Source organism: Psammomys obesus, unplaced genomic scaffold (genome assembly GCF_907164565.1).
Source record: "Psammomys obesus unplaced genomic scaffold, mPsaObe1.curated_primary_1811, whole genome shotgun sequence".
NCBI lineage: Eukaryota > Metazoa > Chordata > Mammalia > Rodentia > Muridae > Psammomys > Psammomys obesus.
Window position 1 is genome coordinate 3,621,345 of NW_026590663.1, and position 21,378 is coordinate 3,642,722.

General features: G+C 41.0%; 1 protein-coding gene across 1 annotated transcript in view; it reads right to left on the reverse strand.

Moving 5' to 3' along the window:
- Slc13a1 (solute carrier family 13 member 1) overlaps positions 1-19,975 on the reverse strand; it is a 78,179-nt gene extending 58,204 nt beyond the window's left edge. The window contains exons 1-2 of the mRNA XM_055608136.1: positions 19,812-19,975; positions 2,989-3,117 (exon numbers count right to left, since the gene is read on the reverse strand). Of these exons, the coding sequence (XP_055464111.1) occupies positions 2,989-3,117; positions 19,812-19,910 (228 nt within the window). The 5' untranslated portion in view covers positions 19,911-19,975. The remainder of the gene's footprint in view (positions 1-2,988; positions 3,118-19,811) is intronic.
- Positions 19,976-21,378: the final 1,403 nt, after the last annotated feature.

The window sequence follows — 21,378 nt, forward strand, 5'->3', positions numbered from 1 at the left end:
GAAAACTCGTGGGTATTGTATCATCATTTGGACATTGTTTAACATTTTATTTGAGTTTAAATCCTTCACGTACGTGGTGTCACGTTTCACTTACAGATTATATGAATATCAACTATATAACTCATATCTTTCTGACTAAATCTGTAGCTCTGTCCATACTAGCTTTGGTCAGATAGTTAGTGTGGTTAAAGGTTAATTATCTATCCTTTGTGGAAAAGGGATCACAAGGGAGGAACAGACATCACCCCTAAAAGTCCCCAGTGCTTCGACTTCCTGTAAGCTCCATTTCTGCTTAGTAGGTGGACAGAATGAAGTATCAGACTAGAACATATATGGGGCAAGTATTTGCTTTTGCAGCACTCCAGATATTTTTAAAATAGTCTGGTTTTGTCAATCTACTAGTTACATTAACTAGCACTTACTTTATACTTACTTTGTAGCAGATTTTACATTTACACTGAGCAACTTGAGGGGATCTAGAATCATCTGGGATGCAAGCCTGAGGAGACGCCAATTTAAAAAAAATTTTTTCTACATTAAGTTAGCCTCTAGGCACACCTGAATGGGAATATCTAGATTGTGTTAAGATGGAAAGACTTGCTCAGTGCGAGCAAAGCCATTCATCCTGGGCTGAAAGAAATGAGGATTTGAGCTGAACGTTTGTTGCTCTTTGCTTCCTGCCTGCAGATACAATGTAACCAGCTGCCTCAAATTCTTGCCGCTAACATCGCCCCAGAATATAAACCCAAACTGTGCGCCTAAGTAAACCATTCCTCCCTGAATTTACCCTTGCTGGGATATTTTATCACGCCAACAGGAAACATAGCTAATTCATTACTTGGCTTAACTGTAAGTTCTGTTGACAAACTGCAGTTAGTTCTGGAATAAGAAAAGAAGATGGGACAGTGGCAGCGATAGATGTGATAAGTTTGAAGAGAGTAGTTAAGATCTAGACATCATAAAGTCTGGAAGTAGGGATTCCATTAATATTAAAATTCAAGAAATGTTATGTGCATTTTTGATGTGTATTTGCCGAACAGATGTGAAGTAAAAGTTGCATGGACCAAATGTAATTGAACATCAGACTTGGTCTAAATGAACTTCTTAAAAGTAAAAATTAACCCCCTTGGGTGTTATTGAAGACCTGCAACCAAAAAGATATGAAAGGATGTCGTTTGTAGGACAGAAGATGGAGACGATACCTGCCCTAGGTGAGAGTTGCCTCTTAAGAAGTCTTTTCCACCTCTTAGACCCAAGGGATGGTGATGTTGTCACCTTTGGAAACGAAGGTTTCCTGGACAGGTAACTGCCATCCACAGCGGTACAAGCATTGTTAGCTCCGACAATATCTCTGCTGTCTCTGCTTGGTGTTCCCCACGTTAGACCACCTAAGAAACTTAGACTTGGGGTTTCAGATCCCTCAGAAGCTGAACCTCAGCATAGAGATTAGAGGAATTGAGCCTCTCCCTTGCCATGCTCTCCTACAAAATAATCCTAACTACAAAGAACAGAAGCTGTCCTTTGAGAGGCTCCACCCAGCACCAGATCAAAATAGATGCTGCGACACAGCCAAACGTTAGCCTGAAGCGTGGAGAGCCTTGGGGGAGGGGGGAGGGGAGACTAGAAGGACCGGAAGTGGACAAGAACTCCACCAGAAGACAGAGTCAAATAACCTGGGCCCAGGGTGGGCTTACGGGGACTGAATCACCAACCAAGGACCACTGTGGAGTGGACCTAGGCCCCCCTACACAGAAGTAGCTAATGGGCAGCTGAGGCTTCATGAGGGTTGCACAGTGAGGGAAGCAGGGGTTATCTCTGACATGGACTGTTTCCTGCTTTTCAATCAGTTCCCTCTGGCGGGCTGTCTTGCCAGGCCTCCCTGGAAGAGGGTGCGCTTGGTCTTGATGTGACTTGATGTGTTGGGATTGGTTGGGAGGGGAGGGGCTTTTCTAAGGAGCAGGGGAGTAAGGGTAGAGGGAAGAGGTCAGGAGTGTGCGACTAGGAGGTGAATATGATCGGGATGGAAAGTGAATTTAAAAAATAAGTTAAACATAAAAAAAAAGGAAAAGAAAGAACAGAAGCAAAGTTAGGAGGATGGTAGCGGCGGCATGGTATGAAAAGAGGAACAGACAGGATCTTGAGTATGAAATAATGTCGGCTCCCAAGCGGGGAAGAACTATGTGCAAAGGAAGTAGGAACAGTTCCTCTCATAGGAAGAACTTAACCAGGACCAGTTGGAAAAGAAAATCTCCATCCACGTGAAAGAGGTGTGAGTGTCCAGACAGCAGCAGGAGACGGGCGGAAAGGAGACTGCATTGTCAGCTTGAACTTGAAGGCTTTCCTAAGAACGTTCCTGCTCAGGCACTTATTTCCCCGGAGACTGAATGGAGATAAGTGTTCTGGTTTCAGGGTGTTTCGTGTATGTATGGGAAAACTAGATCTATTTTCTTTAGATGGGCACCCTTAGACTGTGTAAAGGTAAAAAATAGCTCTCAGCATGAATAAACTTCTCTCAGCAAGAACAAAATAAAAATGCACATGAAAGTTAATTTCGCTTTATCTTTTGAAATACCAGGTTTCTAGAAAAAAAAAAAAAAACAGGGAGACTTTATCTTTATTAAAAGCACAAAGTGTTTCCTTTTTTTTTTTTTTCCCCACTGTGAGTTCAAATTCTGAGGAACAGTACAAGATTACTCAGGGTGTGAATGAATGTCCCCTTTTGTTGGGAGAAAGGCACCAGCTAGAAATATCAGCAAGAGAAGATGGACACATTTCCTCTGTAGACTCTCATGACTCAAGAAGCTGTGACCTGTTTGTTCAAAAGGTAGATAAACACAGAAAATCTCAGGAAAGGAGTACTTGAAAGTTTGGAACACTTACAAAGAAGCCATATCTCAAGATCACGACCCTCTTGAAAGGCAAATTTTTTCAAGTGATGTCACCACATAAAGTAAGTAATCGAGTTTAAACAGCATTTGAAAGACTTACATGCGTGGAAGGCATGATCCCAAACACGGGGAACATTAAGCCAGGCAGTAGAGCTGTAATTGACAGGGGCAAGGCTTCTGTGATCCACAAAAGGGCAACAACAAAGAGGACGTAGGCGCATTCTGCTTCCTGCAAAGAACCAGGGCAAAGGTTAAAAAGTGAGCCTCGGGAATCACTTCACAAACCATGCCCGCTTTCGCTGGATGGAGCTGAGCGTGCGGAAGTTGTAAAGTTTTCTACAGTACGTTGCCATCAAATAGTTTTATGATTGTTTGTTTTTAGGGGTTTTGGAACGAAAGTTAACAAACATGAAAACGAAAACCTGGAAAGGTTCCCCTATTTCCTTTCATATTTTCTTAGAGCCAATTTTCTGTGCTCAAATTAGCATACATAGCTATGTGTCTTTGCTCTCGTTTGACGTCTCAAATGCTCTCTGAGTGTTGCTGCAATGCAGAAATAGGCAGGCCGTAGACGTTTCTTCACGGTGGGCCTCTCTCTCTCTGAATTGTGTTCCTTTTCTCCTTCAACTGTGCCTGTTTGGGTGGGACCTGCATCCGTATTTTCTAACCAAAAGTAGGAAATCAACGTAGAGGAAAAGATTTCCTGTAGTGTATCTTAGAGCGAGCTCAGAAGGGCCTGAATTCAGCTTCTAAGCACATCAACTGGGGGGTGCTGGTGTCCACCCTGCTTTGTTGAGGATGGCAGCCCAGCTACTGTGGACAACACAGGGAGGTTCAAAGGGAACTTTTTTTTTAATTTTAATTTTTTTTCACAATTTGTTCATTATATATCCCAAATGAAGCCCCCTCCCTCAACTCCTCCCAGTCCTACCCTTTCTTCCTCTTCCCCCATCTCCTTCCCCTAGTCCACTGAAAGGAGGAGTTCTATTCCTCTGTCATCTGCCCATAGCTTATCAAGGCTCATCAGGACTGCCTGGATCCCCTTCCTCTGTGGCCTGGCAAGGCTGCATTGCCAGGGGCAAGTAATCAAAGAACAGGCAATCGAGTTCATGACAGAGGAATCTTAATCTTAATGAAATCTGTTGATTCACTTAGTCTAAAACTGTAGGTTTCTACTGTTTTAGAGCACTGAAAGGAAGTGGTTAAATGTATAAGCATCCCTGACTTGTATAATTTGGTACAAAATCACCTGCAATGTGTTTAAAAATCAGTAAGTGTTGTCATTCACTGCGTTGCTGCTTCTTGTTCTCTTGATGTTTGCTGTCTGAGAACTCTGGGTAGTGTTTGGAAATTTACGGAGACTGCGGCTGGGGTTTTGATGAAGTCTTTTCTTTAGGCTGTACCATATCCAGCTTTTCTGTCTATGATTCACTGGCATCAGGCTGAATCTCCTGGGCTGGGCATTCGCTCCCCAGCACCCTTGCTCTCTCAGTGAATCTGAGAGATTCTTAATAAGCCCAGACTCTGCCATATCTTCATTGTGTTATATTTTTAAAGTGAAAAGAATAAAGGTGTTTTGATGTTGACAGTTTTTACAGAGTCTGCCTCTGTAGTCTTGACAAACAACAAAGAGGCAAAATAAAGCAACACTTTGACTGAAGCCTTCTAAACAGCTCCGGAGAGAAACGGCTGGCACTAGTTTAATTTAAAATGCCAGTGTAGAGGGAAGGCTATGTCTTTTAATGGTAACCCATAGACGGCCCCAAACTTTTCCTTACAACTTTATGTTTTCTGCCATATTTGGAGGCTTTGCAAACAACATGCGCTCCTTGACTATCACGCTCCTTCATTCTGACCAGCCAGTCTCCTGAGACTGTTTATTGTTCTCACACTAAGCCTCAAATCTGCCCCTCTCCCTCCACCCGAGTCCATAAGAGTCACGCTTGTTCCAAGACCAGATAATTTTTCTGAGGATGAAGCTTGACTTCTTCCTTCTCGTCCTTAAAGCTAGATTAAAGTCCAGCCTGATAACATGTTGGCGCCAAAGAGGCTGATGAGTTCTGGACTCCATCTCTAACTTCTGCCATAGGCTTGAAATTTTAGCCCTAACTACTATGATGATGAAGCTTTGGCGACAGAACAACAAGCAAAATTTCGCTTGCTGGATGATTGTCTTTCCTGGAAGATTGTCATGTTGTAGCTAACACAGCTGTTACCTCACTAAGGCAGCACCTTTCTTTTGCTTTATTTTTGTTTTTATATTTTTGATAATTCAGCATTTCATCTTATGTTTAATTACCTATACTCTACAATAAGACTTGCCACAATATTTTCTGACACCAATTCTGTTTTTAAAGACAATTCTTGAGCCAGATATGGTGGCATATACCCAGCATTTGGGAGACTGAGGAAGGAGGAGGAGGGATGTCAGGAGATTGAAACTAACCTGGTCTACGTAGCATGTACAAGCCTAGCAAAAGCTATATAACAAAACTGCCTCAAGATAAACAAGTCTTCTTTTTACACCATCTTGACATTTGGTTATGACCCTTCCTTCTCACTTTCCATGAAACTCTAATTCACAACTTTTAGCCAAGTTGTCTACCAGTAAGCCTCAGGGTCTCTTGAAAGGCTTCTTCATACCCACTTCTGCTCAAATTCTGGGCTTTTACCTTAGTTAAGATTTTGAAGTCCTTGAAAGTCTAACAAGCAAATTCTGTATGCTTGTTAGACTTTGCTGACAATGCTTGTGTTTTTCTATATATGTATAAATTTGTGTATATGTACAAATTTAACCCAGGATTTATAAATCCATAGGTTTTATATTAAAATACAGTAGAATTTAAGTCTTCATCTTAGCAAGTGAGAGACTGGGTGACATCAGTATTATTTTGTACAGGGCAACAATTCTTCAGATTCTTAGGAAACTTATACTTTAGGGTGACAGGTGCCTTCTGGTTCCACATTGCACTCCATACACCCTCCCCGTCCTCATCTCTTCCTGGCTTCAGTGAGCATTTGAGTGGAATGTCCAGCAGCAAGCCATTCCCTGCTTCTTCTCACTTTCCTACTTGTTTCTCCATCCTCTGAATTATCACACATGCTCACTGACTTTCTCAACACATATGCCGTGTAGTCCATAAACCAGCAACACTGGGATCATCTGGGAACTTACATGTAGGATGCCAGGTCTGTTTCTAAACATACTGAAACAAGACCATCATTTACAAGGCGCCAAGTAATTTCTCTTTAGGTTAAAGATCAAAAAGCTATGGGATATACTATCACTCAGTCGTTTCTTCTCATACTCACCTCTTGGTCCAGAATCTTTCTTACAGGGAAACTCCTTCTTACAGGTGAAATCCCTGGATTTGTAAACTATTTTGAATGTCTGAAATATCTAAAATCATGCAAAGTGCAGTTCAAAATTATGTCTTGTTAATGGAGTTTCCCAAAATGATGTTTGAACATAAATTTTTGCATATGAGTAATTCACCATATTTCTGTTGTCTCTGTAATTTAACTTGTCATAATTTGTAGAAATTTCCCATGCCTGAAGGAAACTAAAAGTCTAGAAGGAAGAAACAGAGTTACCCTTGTCAAGGCAGAGGGAGGGAATGTTTTTTCCCCATCTCAAGCTCATCCTCCAAAGCCTGGTAAAAGTTTGCAATGCTTGTGATGTTATAATAACCTGCAATCAAGGCAAGCATGTATTTTAATCTAAAATTTGTTCCAAAGTTAGGAAAACTCCTAGTGTTATAAATTTGTGAATGGAGAGAGAAACCTGGTGTGCTTCAGGACCAGGACAGGCAGCTCCAGGTTCTCCCAGCATTCCTCAGACCCTACTTGCTGCCTTGTGTGCCTGGCAACTCTCTACTAGCAACCATGAACCCTGAACTTCCCAGGTCAGGGGCTTTACCTCCTCCACTTGACTGTATAATACGGCCATTTTGTTGCTGTTATTTCTTTTCTCTCTTAACCCCTTGCATGGCAACGAAGAGCTGCTTCCAATAAACCTAAATTTATATACTTAACTTGTCTTACATGAGAAGCAGCCCAAGTTCCTCATTTTTTAATTGTAGAAAAAGGGAGGAATGTTAGCTTATTAGCAGCCTGCTTCTGGGTTGCCTAGCAACCTACGATGGCATCATGTGTCCCCAGCAAGCAGGTATGGTTACCTTGCTACTTAAAAGAATCAACCTGCCCACTTTGTCTCTCTCTTGCCCTCTTGCTCTCATGGCTTTTGCCCTTTTCCCTTTCTCTATTGAGGCACTCAACTCTTTTCCCCCTATCATGTCTCCCTCTCTCCTTTTCTCTCTCTTTTCATCTCCATCTAATAAACCTCTTTCATATAAAATCTGCTGTGTGCCTCATCATTCATTAATTGGTCCTAACAAAACTAGAGTGATATCTATTTTTATCTTGTTTAAATATCATGACAAAAAATATAGAAAGGAAAGACCTATTTGGAATTATGACTGTCAGAGACTTTACAAAATGTTTTTTTTAAAAATCCATGATGCCTTTTCAAAATGCCATATGTGAAGTGATCAAAATGAAGGTGGAGAAGGAGTGTAAAGAGGAAGGGGGAGGAAGAAAAAGGAAGACAGAAAATACTCATTAACTTCCTCTGGACTAAAAATGCCACTGAGACATGCCAAAAGTCTCTCAATGCCCTACTTTATCCTAAAAATGTAAATCATTTGTTTCAGGAAACAAGACACTTGTTCAGGTAGAGGAGGCTGTTTCTTACATGATCATCAGCCATTCCATTATCAAAGTGAAAAAGATGCACTGTCGCTTAATCTAAGACACCTGTCTGTGAGCACCTGACTTCCTGACCCACTCTCGAGTGTCTTTCTCTGCTGCAGGAAGGTTTTCTCACACCAAAGGTGATGGAAATGTTATGTGAAGACAGTGTTCCCTTTATATTAAAAACACCAAGATGTTAAAGCTTTGGAGCAGTCTGTTTTATTTTTTAATTTCTTAATTTTTTTATTAATTACAGTTTATTCACTTTGTATCCCAGCTGTAGCCCCCTCTCTCATCTCCTCCCAATCCTACCCTCCCTCCCTCTTCTCTTCCCATACCCCTCCCCCAGTCCACTGATAGGGGAGAGCCTCCTCCCCTTCCATATGACCCTAGTCCATCAGCTCACATCAGGACTGGCTGCATTGTCTTCCTCTGTGGCCTGGTAAGGCTGCTCCCCCATCAGGGGAAGAAGAACAAAGAGCCAACCACTGAGTTCTTGTCAGAAACAGTCCCTGTTCCCCTTACTAGGAACCCACTTGGACACTGAGCTACCATGGGCTACATCTGTGCGGGGGTTCTAGGTTATCTCTATGAATGATCCTTGGTTGGAGTATCAGTCTCAGAAAAGACCCCTGTGCCTAGATTTTTTGGTTCTGCTGTTCTCCTTGTGGAGCTCCTGTCCTCTTCAGGTCTTTTCGTCTCCCCCTTCCTCAATAATATTCCCTGTACTCTGCCCAAAGTTTGGCTATGAGTCTCAGCATCTGCTTTGGTACCCTGCCAGGTAGTCTTTCAGAGGCCCTCTGTGGTAGGCTCCTGTCCTGTTCCCTGTTTTCTCCTTTTTCTGATGTCCATCCCCTTTGCCTTTCTGAATGAGGATTAAGCATCTTACCCAGGGTCCTCCTTCTTGATTAGCTTCTTTAGGTGTACAGATCTTAGTATCATTATCCTATATTATATATTTAATATCCACTTATAAGTGAGTATATACCATGTGTGTCTTTTTGCTTCTGGGATACCTCACTCAGGATGATCTTTTCTAGTTCCTACCATTTCCCTGCAAATTTCATGATTTTGTTTTTAATTGCTAAGTAGTATCCCATTGTGTAAATGTACCACAATTTTTGTATCCTAAGATCAAAAACTCAAGTGACAATGCATGCTGGAGAGGATGTGGAGAAAGGGGAACACTCCTCTATTGTGGGAATGCAGTCTGTTTTTAAAGGAGCCTTCGAAATTCTAAAATATTTAGGACAGTTAGAAAAATTATAAACAGACATAGTTTACTTTATTATATTGAACAAATATGGATATTTGGCCACATTTACTTTATTTTTTAAATGACATAAGATGTTTCTGTGAAAACTAGCCGGAGTCACTCCCTCATGTTCTTTCCTGTACTCACCCCCATATCTGCCTCTGTCTAGCATATGGTTTGTCTCTTTCCACCTGTCTGTTTCTTGCTGTTGTTATTGTTGTTTGCTATATAGAGGCCATTAACATTTTAATAACCATGTTTTTTTCTTGTGTGTGTGTGTGTGTGTGTGTGTGTGTGTGGTGTCTGCATTTGTGTATGAGTGCATTTGCCTGTGCAGGCATGTGTGGAAGTCAAACTGAATGTCTTTCTCAACCACTTCTCTTCCCTCTTTTTTTGCGAGGCTCTTAGTGAACCCAGAGCTCAACATTTGGGCTAGCCTGACTGGCCAGTGATCCCTGGCATCCTCCTGTCGACACCTCCCAGCAAAGGGGTTACAAATACATGCCCTCCCGCGCTTTTACATGAGTGCCAGGGACCTAAAGTCAGGTACACATGCTTGTGCAGTAAATATTACAGCCACTGAGCCATCTCCCCACTTTTAAAATTAAGTAATGTTTTCCTTATATGTCATTTTGTGAATTTTTCACTCAGTACTTCATATCACAGGTTCATTTATGTAATATATGTATAACTACTCTTCACTTCATTTTAAGTGGTTCAAATTTTCCTTGTTAAAGAACATATTAGCATTTGTGTGTACAGCTTTCTAATGCTCCTTAATTTTCCAATACTACATGGCTGCAAACATCTTTGTAACTCAGCTCCATATGGTTATAGGAAAAAAGATTTTCAATCCTAGAACAGAAAACAAGTAGCAAAATTTCTTGGTGGAAGAGCCCATTTAAATTTTATTAGCAATTTCCATTTTCTAAAAATATTGTTATACTAATTTTTCATATTATACTATATTTATTATTTGTATAATCTGTACAGTATTATTGTTGATAAAACAATGCAAAACAATCCTAACCCCTTTCCCTATTGATTTGTCTCCAAATTATTTCTTAAAATATTATCATTCTTTTAATTTCTATGGTTTTTCAATAAGGTTTCTGGTGTATATGGTAAATCACTTTATTTTTATCAAACTTGCCTTAATAGACTTGAGCTTTACTTGAAAAATAAAAATTAGAATCACAGTTCCATGCTAGGCCTTCTTGTACTCCTCCCACTGGCCTACAGCCTGTGTGTTTTGTTTTCCATTATTAGAACGGAAATGCCCAAGAGTGGGTGGCTGTGTTTTGGCTCTTGTGAGCATCTTGTTATGGTTGGTATCACAATAGAAAAAAAAAGTAACATGTAAAGGTAGATACTATGGCCGAATAAGAAAGCAGAGACTAGGGAGGGCCTAGCCTTGCTCTTTTTCTACTACTCACTCTCATGGGAACTAATAGGGACTTCACAGAAACTATCAATAGTCCCTTCAGAAGGCTCTACCCTTGTAATTGCCAACTTCTAGTCTCCCCCAAAGTGTCATTACATCTTAATGTCATCACATTGGGGCTAAGCTTCCAACCTCTGAGCCCCAGAAGGTCACACTCAACCCATGTCCCAACACCAACACTTGCTTATTGCCTGTTAACCAATCTTCCATCACCACTGGTGCCTGCTTGGGATCCACAGTTGAGCCTCTCAAGCTTCCCGGATGGATAATGAACCTACTTTGCTCTCCTTGATAGTTACATGGTTCAGCCCCAGCAAACTGTCCTGAGGCTGTCACCCACTTCTTTCTTACTAGCACTAGAATATGATGCCCTGGCCTACAAGATACTCCAGTTATGACTGGTGCCTCTACTCTGGCTTCCTGAGCATCCTCTCATCTGACCTTCCTGAATGACCATGATGCTCCATTTCTAGCAATTCCCACTTAGCCAATCCAGAGTCACTCCACCCTCTTTTTAATTCCCCTATACATGTGTAGTCCAGTCTTCCTGGCCTTTACTCTTCCACTTCCCTTCAATAGAATCATGGTAGGACAATTGTGGTGGCCATTACAGATGTTTTTTTATGTCAAAAAAAGAAAACTTTTGAAGGCCAAAATAACCATGGTAAAGGAAATATCCAATCTGCTACAGTTAGCATCCAGGGCTCTTGAGATCTGCACAGCCTGCTCATCAGCTGTTGGGGTCATAATTTTAGATAATACCGTGTTCTACATTTTGATATTCTGGAAGGATTTTGTTCCTTCAGTTCACCTCTTGCTATTGATATGTCAGTGAGACTTTCCAGATACTTAAGAAACCTAAATCAAAGCTACACACTCCAAGAAACCTCTCTATGCCTTGATTTGTTCTTCTGATTGACCCCGTGGCTTCCAAGACATTTAACACTCACTCCCCAAGCTGAGACAATGTCTTGCCATTTTTTGCCCAGAGTCCTCATCTCTCTAACCTAGAGGATTCTAGCTAAAATGTTTATGTGCAGAGGTGAAGTCCTCACAGCTGACATTCTCCTTCGCCCCTGTCCCGATTTAAGAGCATTTAGTCCCATCTTGACTTACTCAGCTAATGCAGTTATGACAAGGCAGTTTGGGTATTTGTTTCCCTTTCACAAACTTCTATCATATTACCTTGAGAAATGTGGCTGATGTGTTTAAGAATCGCCCTGGTTCTCTTTTAAATGACAGTTCCAGATGGAACTGGAATATAAATTGTTTTATATTTATATAAATATAAATAGAGATGTTGTTTGTTTGTTTGTTTCATTTCTCCTCTTTTTAACGGCACACTGCCTGTTACTGGGTGTGGTCCTTAATGTGGGCAAGAGAGTGTTTCTCTCGTCACATCAGAACTTGAAGTAAACAGCCCAACCACAAGCCTCACTCATGACAACTTATTTTCTGAAGGGAACACAAAGCAAATGAGAAAGGAGAAAACCAGTATGTACTGTAAGAATGTGTGCTGTTAAGGAAAGCATTCCTGACTGGCAGAACCTGAAGGAACTACACCTGCCCCACTGTCGTGGCTACTGATCAAGGCTCAACCCACGTTACTCGCAAGCGTTCTTTCCTTTAAAAGAGTCCTCTCTTTGAAGATGGAAAGTATGGAATGCAAATGTGGACTCAAGGAAAAATAGTTCGCATCTCTGGTTAGATTTTAGACTACTAAATGGACAATGGAGAGAGCCAATTGGTGGCTCTATTATGCCATGTCTCAGGGATAATTTAAACGCCACCTTTCACTCAACATCAATACCTAGCTAGCATCCTAGAGGCATAGCTTTTATCTCACCAACAACCTCCCCACCACCATTGAATTGGAAATAACCATAATTCTATATTCTATGCATTAGGGTGTGATCCATGAATTAACATCACAGTTACCTGAGGATTTTGCTAAACATGCCCAGTAGCTGGGATTTTATAGAAGAATCTCAGGTATATCTAGAGCAGCTGAGCTATGGGCAATATTTAAAACTTTTTTTTTATATTTTATTATTATTATTATGTTTAATTTTATTTTTCTTATTAGTTAAATTTTGTTAACTCTGTGTCCCAGCTGTATCCCGCTCCCTCATTCTCTCCCTAACCCCACACTCCCTCCCTGGTCTCCTCCCTGCCCCTTTCCAAGTCCACTGATAGGGGAGGACCTCCTCCCCTTTCATTTGACCCTGTTTTATCAAGTATCTTCAGGGCTGTCTGCAAGTCCTCCTCTGTGGCCTAACAGGACTGCTACTCCCCTGGGGGGGGGGGAGTCAAAGAGCCTGCCCTTGAGATCCTGTTAGAAATAGTCTTCTTCGTCTTTATAGATGAGAAAATGGGCCTCATGTCAAAAGGTAGTATGTCAAAATCTTTTAAAAACGTATCAGAATTATGTAAGTAATGGGAGACAGGGGAGTCTAAACCATGGCCAAGATCCACTAAAGCAACCGACCTGTAGTTGACACCTTCATGAGTCCATCATGAGTCAGGGTCCTGATGCAACAGTTACAAGCCTGGAGAATCTGCATCTCAGTGAGCACTTGTGTGATTTTAAATGTGGAGACAATGGCCTAAGTTAAAGTGAGAATACCTTTTGGAGATGTGATAGAAACAATATTCTAAATAATGGCATGGCATTTCCTAACAACGTGTGTTTTAGTAGAAAAAAAATGCCATAGTGTTTCTCATGACTTGTAAGCTAATTTAAAAATGAAAAAAAACAAAAAAAAAAAAACCAAAAAAACAAACAAACAAAAAAAAAAACACAATACCAAATAGCCCTGTTTTTTTTTTTGTTTGTTTGTTTGTTTTCTTTTTGGTGCTGGGAATTTCTAATACCTTGTATGCTAACTTAAAAATTAAAAATAAATACAAAAGAGCACTGTCCTCTTTGAGTTTGGAAGTCAAGCAGTCTGTGTTTTAATCTTTTTTTACCCAAGTTTGTTCAACTGCAGAATGAAGATATTGACTGTTTCTAATAATTACTGTGAGGCTTGTGGTTATGAGTGGTCACGTTTGTCATGTTTACCAAGCAAGGTACAAAATCCTATCCCAGAAGGGAAATGGAGTTTCCGGGTCAGGCACCTTCCTGCTCTCCCTATGCTCTTGCTCTGTCTCTTCGCTACTCCTTTCTCTATAATAGAAGCCCTCTCGTCCAATAAAATTCTTTCACCTTATAGCTCATGGAATTTCATATTATCCTGCCATATGAGAAAAATCTATTTGCTCACTGAACATAGCCATCTGCTATCTGTTTGACAAGCCCTGTATCTGAGGCTGGAGGGTACAGGTTAACAATGTGCATGAATCTCTTAAGGCATTTGTAGTCTGTGGAGGAAGGCAGAGATAACCACCACACGGGATACACACTACAATGGGGCCAACCTAGCTACGATGAAACGAGAACAGCCATAATGAGTCTGTCAGTTTTCACCTCGGTTTTCAAGGAGGGCAGGAAAAAGGGGGAGGGCATTCCAGGAAGAGACTACAGCATGGGCACAGAGAGGGTCTCAGGAGTATTTAGTGGTACTCTAGCAGTTGACTATACCTAGTTAGAGCGAAAGATAGATATGGGCGCTTATTAGAACAAATGTCAAAGTTGAAATTTTCCATCAGTGTAAAAGATGTTTGAATGGTGATCATAACTGGATCAAGCTGGTATTTTGAAATCAGTACTCTTGAGGTTTTCTTTTTTCTTTTTTGTTTTTTGTTTTTTTTTTCTGGAAAAGGGATATGAAGAGATGATGTATGAAAAACAGAAATGAAGATTGTCATTTCAAGGAAATGACAGTGAGAATGGAGAACAGGAGGAAGATGGGTGGAAAGGTGAAAATTTAGATGGAAAGACAACATACTCAATGGTAGGAGGGTGATAGAGGGAAAAGCATTTGAGAGGACACACAGGCTTGTACTTGTATCCTGACCCTCCCACTCTCTTCTCCCTTGTAGTCTATTTTGCTGTAAAATATTTCTAAAAAAAAAAAAAAAAAAGCCAGAAGTACTGAAGAGAAAACTGAAATGCAGTCAGGATTTTACAATCAATCAACTAGTAAATGTTTCTCAGGACGCATAGGATTGTTTTCCTAACTCTTTTTTTTTTTTTTGAATTTTATTTTTTTCTTATCAATTACATTTTATTAGCTCTGTATCCCAGCCGTGTCCCGATCCCTCATTCCCTCCCAATCCCACCCTCCCTCCCTCATCTCCACTGTGCCCCTTTCCAAGTCCACTGATAGGGGGGACCTCCTCCCCATTCATCTGATCCTGTTTTATCAGGTATCTTCAGGACTGGCTGCAAAGTCCTCCTCTGTGGCCTAAGAGGACTGCTCCTCCCTTGGGGGGTGGGGAGGCCAAAGAGCCAGTCATTGAGTTCCTGTTAGAAATAGTCCTTGTTCCCCTCACTATGGGAAACCAATTGGTTACTGAGCTACCACAGGCTACATCTGAGCAGAGGTTTTAGGTTATATCCATACATGGTCCTTGCCGGTTGTGGTGGCGCACATTGGTAGGATTTGCTGAAGGAGGCAGAGGCAGGAGGATCACGAGTTTTCCTAACTCTTAGCAAGTGCATCAGATAGAGGAAGTGAGGCACGCTTGGGAGAAATACACCCAACAGGATAATATATGATTGCTCAGGTTTTTCCTACGGCTTCTTTAACAGCCTACCCTTGTTTATTTATTTACTTTTTATAGAGACAGTGTCTAGTGAAGTCCAGGCTGGCTATGACCTTGCTCTCCAGTCCTTCTACCTCCATTTCTGAAGTGCTGGGATTACAGGCATGGACCACCACACTTTGTTTATACACTGCTGTGTGTTGAACTCAGGATTTCATGGATGATAAACAAGCCCTACACTATTTGAGCTCTGTCCTTAGCTGGTCTTCTTTTTAATCTTTTTTGGTTTTGTTTCATAGACAGTAATACTAAGCTAAAACACTGTAAAAAATAAAAATGAAAATAAAACTGAGCAACACTGAAAAGATTAAAATTAGGAAACTTCTAGAAATAGTCATAAACAAACAAAGCTAAACAGAAAATATAAATGAAACTGTGGAGTACCACTAGGCCAGAATTAACAGTTTTCTGCATGGGAATGTTTAGAGAATTTCTCCTTTGAAGTGAGAAAAATTCACTGTGGTTATTTAATTCAAATAAATAGCTGTTGAATTAGCTGTTACTGATCAGTAACTACTAACTGGAGAAGAAAAAAAGTTTATCTTTGTGTTTAGGTGAGGATTTGAAAGCATTTCTGACACTTCAGATTTATAAGAAGGCGTGACATCACTTATGGAAGGAATATGGACAGCCATGCGAGACTGACCTTCTTACCACTGTGGATTTGCTACGGATGCACATAGTCACTTGTTATTAATATTGCTGGCCGGACAATGGACGCAGACAAGTGTTCTTTGGAAACATGAGCAATCAAATTATGAGATACTCTTAACTAGTTTTTCTTTCTACTTTTTTAAATTTAATTTAATTTTTCTATTATTAGTTACATTTTATTATCTCTGTATCTCAGCTGTATCCCGCTCTTTTATTCCCTCCCAATCCCACCCTCCTTCCCTCATCTTCTCCCTGCCCTTTTCCAAGTCCACTGCTTGGGGAGGACCTCCTTCCCTTTCATCTGACCCTGTTTTATCAGGTATCTTCTGGACTGGCTGCAAAGTCCTCCTCTGTTGCCTAGCAGGACTGCTCCTCCCTTGGGGGGTAGGGAGGTCAAAGAGCCTGCCATTGAGTTCCTGTCAGAAATAGTCCCTGTTCCCCTTACTATGGGAAACCAATTGGTTACTGAGTTACCACGGGCTTCATCCAAGCAAAGGTTCTAGGTTATATCCATACATGGTCCTTGGTGGAGTGTCAGTCTCAGAAAAGACCCCTGTGCCCAGATATATATGGTCCTTGTGGAGGTCATATCCTTTCCATGTCATACTAACTCCCCTTCTGCCAAATGTTTGGTTATGAGTCTTAGTATATGTTTTGAAATGCTGCTTGGTAGAGTCTTTCAGATGCCTTCTGCAGTAGACTCCTGTCATATGTCCAATGCACATCCCATTTGTCTTTCTAAGTGAGGATTGATCATCTTATCCCGTGTCCTCTTTCTTGTTAATCTTCTTTAGGAGTATAGATTTCATTATGTTTATCATATCTTGTAGGTCTATATAAGTGAGTATATACCATGTCTGTCTTTCTCCTTCTAGGATACTTCACTCAGAATGATCTTTTCTAGATCCCACCATTTGCCTGCAAATTTCATGATTTCCTCGTTTTTAATTGCTGAGTAGTATTCCATTGTGTAAAAATACCACAATTTCTGTATCCATTCCTCCCTTGATGGACATCTGAGTTCCTGATCAAAAGTAATAACCAACTAGTAAAAATTAACTCTGGTCTTGTATTTGCCTTATGCCCAGAAGCTTCAGGAGTAAGGCACAATCTCTTTCCTTCTAAGATACCATTCTCATGAAAACACTGAAAAACCTGGGCCCAACTTCTCGGTCAACAAGATGGCATGGAGATAGCAGCCCAGTGCCACTCTTCATAGTGAGCACTGGAAGAGAAAAGGTCAGAATGACCACATGATGTAGCTGGAACTCTGACTTTAGGACATGGCACCCCCCAGTTCATGGCTTTCTCTTTCATTTCTCTCCCCAGTGTCGGGAATCAACGCCATTTTCTACCTGAAGACTCTAGCAAGATGCTAATTAAGGAAATGATTAGGCTAAGCCTCCTTTGCTCTTTGAGCTGTTGGGAGCATTATCATGGAGAAAACTGCCTGAGCTGTTAATAAATGATTAACAATGCACAGGGAATAACCCTTTAAGAACACAAAACTGAGAAGTGTCTAAAACACCTGTTAACATACGAATTCTGAGTTTTGACAAAACCCAAGTCAAAACAAGTTTCTTGGCCTTTGTTGTGTTCAGTGTCTCTGAGCACGATTCCTTCAAATGCAAAATGAGAATGCTGGCATGTCAGTCATCATCTGTTGGTTTGTTAGAAGATTAAATACTGTGATTTGGGCAGAACATTTGGCAGAATGCCTGGAAGAGAGGAGTGCTCTGAACAGATATCCTTTTCCCTTCCCTCTTAACCCTGCCTAAAAATTCTCTGAGGATCCCTTTGTTGATGACACGTCTTTGGCTGGAGATTGAATTGGGATAGGAGGCAAGGCCAGTCCCTAAAAGCATCAGGAACCAGCGAAAGAATGAAAATCTCAGCCAATGATCCCTGTTCGTTGCTTCTGTGTCACATAGATTCACTGTGTTTTTAAAAGACAAGTTTGGCTTTCATTTTGCTTGAGTTCTTCTGTTAGCTTCTTGGTGTGTTTACAAGGGCAGGTTTCCTCACTCCACTAACAAAAATGTTAATTGATGTGTTTCCTTGCTGATGTAAGCCTCTCCCGAACATTATCCTATCTGTCCAGCCTTCAAGTTCAGCTATGGAGTTAGGAAATTTTTCTTTCTCATTAACTGGATTTTAACAAATGTGTCAATTAGAATGAAACAAAAGCAGAACACATAAGTATGTAAGTACAACGTGATACTGGATCCCTCACTTTGCACTCAGCGTTCTTGGGCTGATGTATAGACAACATACTTTTACCATTGCATATTTGGGAAAAAAAAAAAAAAGCACTGAGTGCATTTCTTAGCAGCAATAGACTTTCCAGTTAGTGAATCATGGGCTCACATTAGTGCATTAGTGCTTTTATTTATGTGTTTGTTTTCTTTCTCAGTGAGCTTATATTTATTCCCCTAATATTATGGATGGAAATTGGAGTGAGATGCATTTGTATGTCAGAACTGTAGCACAGATGATGTGTAGTCATGGCCTAAAATCGACTTTAGTTTAATTTCCTGTGTTCTCCGCAATGAGTAAGGGCCTATGCTGAGAGTCAGGCAGAGTTGTTAAAATATGGCAAACATCCATGTATGAATGAAAATGCGCCCATGAGAAGGCTTTGACATATCTGGAAATTCATAAGAATTGGGGGCTTGTAAAGAGGTTATTGTGCATAGTAGATGGAGTAGCAGGTCTGCAAATATGGAGGGGAGGAGCGAAATTAGAGCTCTGTTTGTGCGAATCAATTCCGTTACCCGGTTTAGTGGGAATCAAGCGTAGGAAGATCACTCCTGCCTGAAGATAGCCCAAAGCTGGGAATCAGGAACAGTGCTCCTGGCACCTCTGCAGGTAGACAAGGCAGGACCTTGGCTGAATATAAATGTTCTGTTACTATATATGAATTTCCTTCAAAGGTTTCCAGGTCGGTGGCTAAGACTTCTGAGAGAAGCTAGACTTGCCAATGCACAGTAATTACATTTTTGATTTTATTGATCTAATAATACTCATGAGAAAGACGCCCCAGCCAGGTTCTCCCAGTAGAGTGGAGGGACCACACATGAAGGGAGGTGTAAGAGTGGCAGCAGCTGTGCAGGCAACACACCAAGGGACACTTGGAGGCCTGACACGATCCACAGGGAGGTTATGTAGGTTGGTCAGGTCACACAGCCTGCAAACGCTAAGTGTGGCATCTCAAACCGCGAGCCTGTCTCCAACAACTCTTCTTCTACCGCCAAATCCCACATGTAGCTGGCACAGAGAAGGAGCTCACTAAGAGTTTGCTCATTCGGGCTCCATCACCAAAACATGGAAAATTACTGAGTTTAATATTATGGATTTAATTGATTGATTGTTTTCAAAAGCAAAGTGAAAGATATTCATAAGCACACCGAAGTAAGTACTCTAAAATCTAAAATGATCAAAGCATGGTATGATGAGTTATTACATTTTCTGATTAACCTGGCAAACAGCTTCACATTTCCTATGTCTCTATTCCAGGAGGAAATTAAATTTCTGGGAAGTTTTGTGGCCGGCTCTGAGCTACAGAGCTGACAGCTGGGTAGGTGTCTTTAGACCCTACCTGTGATTGTTAAGCCCATGGCTGTCTAACCTGCATCCCTCAGGCTTCCTGTATCCCAGGATAACTACGAATACAGCACAGCACATTTGTAAGTGACAACATCATCATGTCACAATGTCACAAGACTGGACAGCCCTGACAGTTCTTTATAGAGAGATATATTGTTGCCTATTCCCAGGGGACCAGATTGGTACCCACAATGGTCCCTTCAAGTTGTTAACTTGAAGTTGTTAACTATTCAGATTGAAAAGGTTGTATTTCTTTTGTTTTTCCCTTCATCTAGGTGACAGGTGAAGAACAATTCTCATTGATTATTATGCTTAATTATTCCAGTTAATAACGCTGAGAAGCAAAGAAGACTAGCCACTAAAATGAAGAAAATAGTTGGAATACAATGCCTAGACAAGCTCAAAGTATTACCGTTGGTTTAGCTTTGAACCAGAGCATTAATAGTATCAAAGGACATGGAAGCCCAAGTTATGTGCCAGTCTGTGCTTTTGGCTTCCTTACCTTGGTGCGGACGATGAGGGGGAGCGGTAATAAAACCAACACACTGAGAACCACGAGGAGAAGGCGGCGATAGACCAGAGCGTAATTGAGAAGTTTCATTGTCTTGAGCAGGAGCCTTCGACAGTGCTGTCTCCACACTCAGGCAGATGTTAAATAACCAGCCTGGATTAATATTTTTCTATCTCAGCATCTTTACTTACTGCTGCACCCAAACCAACATTAGTTAAAATTAAATCTCCTTTTTATTGTTTTATTATCACAATTAAAAGAGAGATAAGCCTAAGAGTGCCTGAATCCTCGGAGAACATTTGCTTATGTGGTTTGTAAAAAGTAACATGGGTTCTTTTGTTTGTTTGTTTGTTTGTTTGTTTGTTTTCTTTCTTAGTACACAATCACTGGTCTACAGCCTGCAGAGACCAGGGGAAGGTACAACGGTGAAGTTCGCTGAGCTCATGCACACTTAATCCTCTCTGCGTCTTTTGATGACCCCTGGCTTCTTCTAACTGGAGTTGTCACCATTGTTGGGCTACCTTCAGTGTTTCTCCACAGACTGCCTCCAGAGCCCTGTCAAAGAAGTATACTCAGTGTCTAAGTTGAAATAGCAGTTCCAGCAGCATGGATTTCAGAGCAGGGGCGTGGGTAAAGGAAAGCATGCTCAGTGTTGATGGTTTCCATGGGGCCTCTTGGCTCACGTACTGAGACAGCACTCTGGAAAACTGATGGCAATTTTTCCTTTTACTTTGAGAAAGCAAAATACTCTGTGTCTTGTAGAGATCTTAATACCTTTTTGGGAAGGAACCAAAAGTAAACCTTATATAAACCCTCTCCTTTAAGACCTTTTATGGGTTTGAACTGATGTTATTGCCCTGATAGTAGCTACACAACTATCAAGGAAACTCTATGGAGATAACTCGTAGGGTCATTCCAGCGGTGTGCGTGCTCGTGCTCCCACATGTGCATGTATGCACAGATGAAAACTGTCAGAGCATGAAATAGAGGGTATGATAGGGGTTGTCTGGTGAGTTTTAAGTTGTGAATTAATTATCCACAAAAGCTCAGCTAAGCAAAGGTGCACTCAGGCTTAGATAATAACGAAGTGCTTCCCCGGAGCTCCTGTAATTTATACCAAATATCTCCTGACGCAGATTTCACTCTTACATAACGTACAGTTATCACTTACACCTGACTTCTCACTCCATATTAGTGCTGATTCAGCTTTATTATTCTGGCAAGGAAAAATATTCTTTCCAATAGCAATCTCTGTGTTGATGTTTTCCCCTCTAAAATGATAAATTTCCAGGCAAATTACGCACAGTGATTCAGGGAAACCAGAGGTGTAAACAACAACAAAGAAAGTTTCTGAATAAGAATGGTGCATTATATTAAAAAAAGATTTCACAGATGAAAGAAAAGGCCATTGCCCTCTGAATATGATAGTGATATAACAGCGAGTACCACAGAGTGGCAGTTATAGAGAGCATTAAGAACAGATTAAAGGAGCTGACTTGCTCAGTCATATTTATTTTTTCTCTACTAATATCCTGAATAGTTTAACACATGCGTTCCC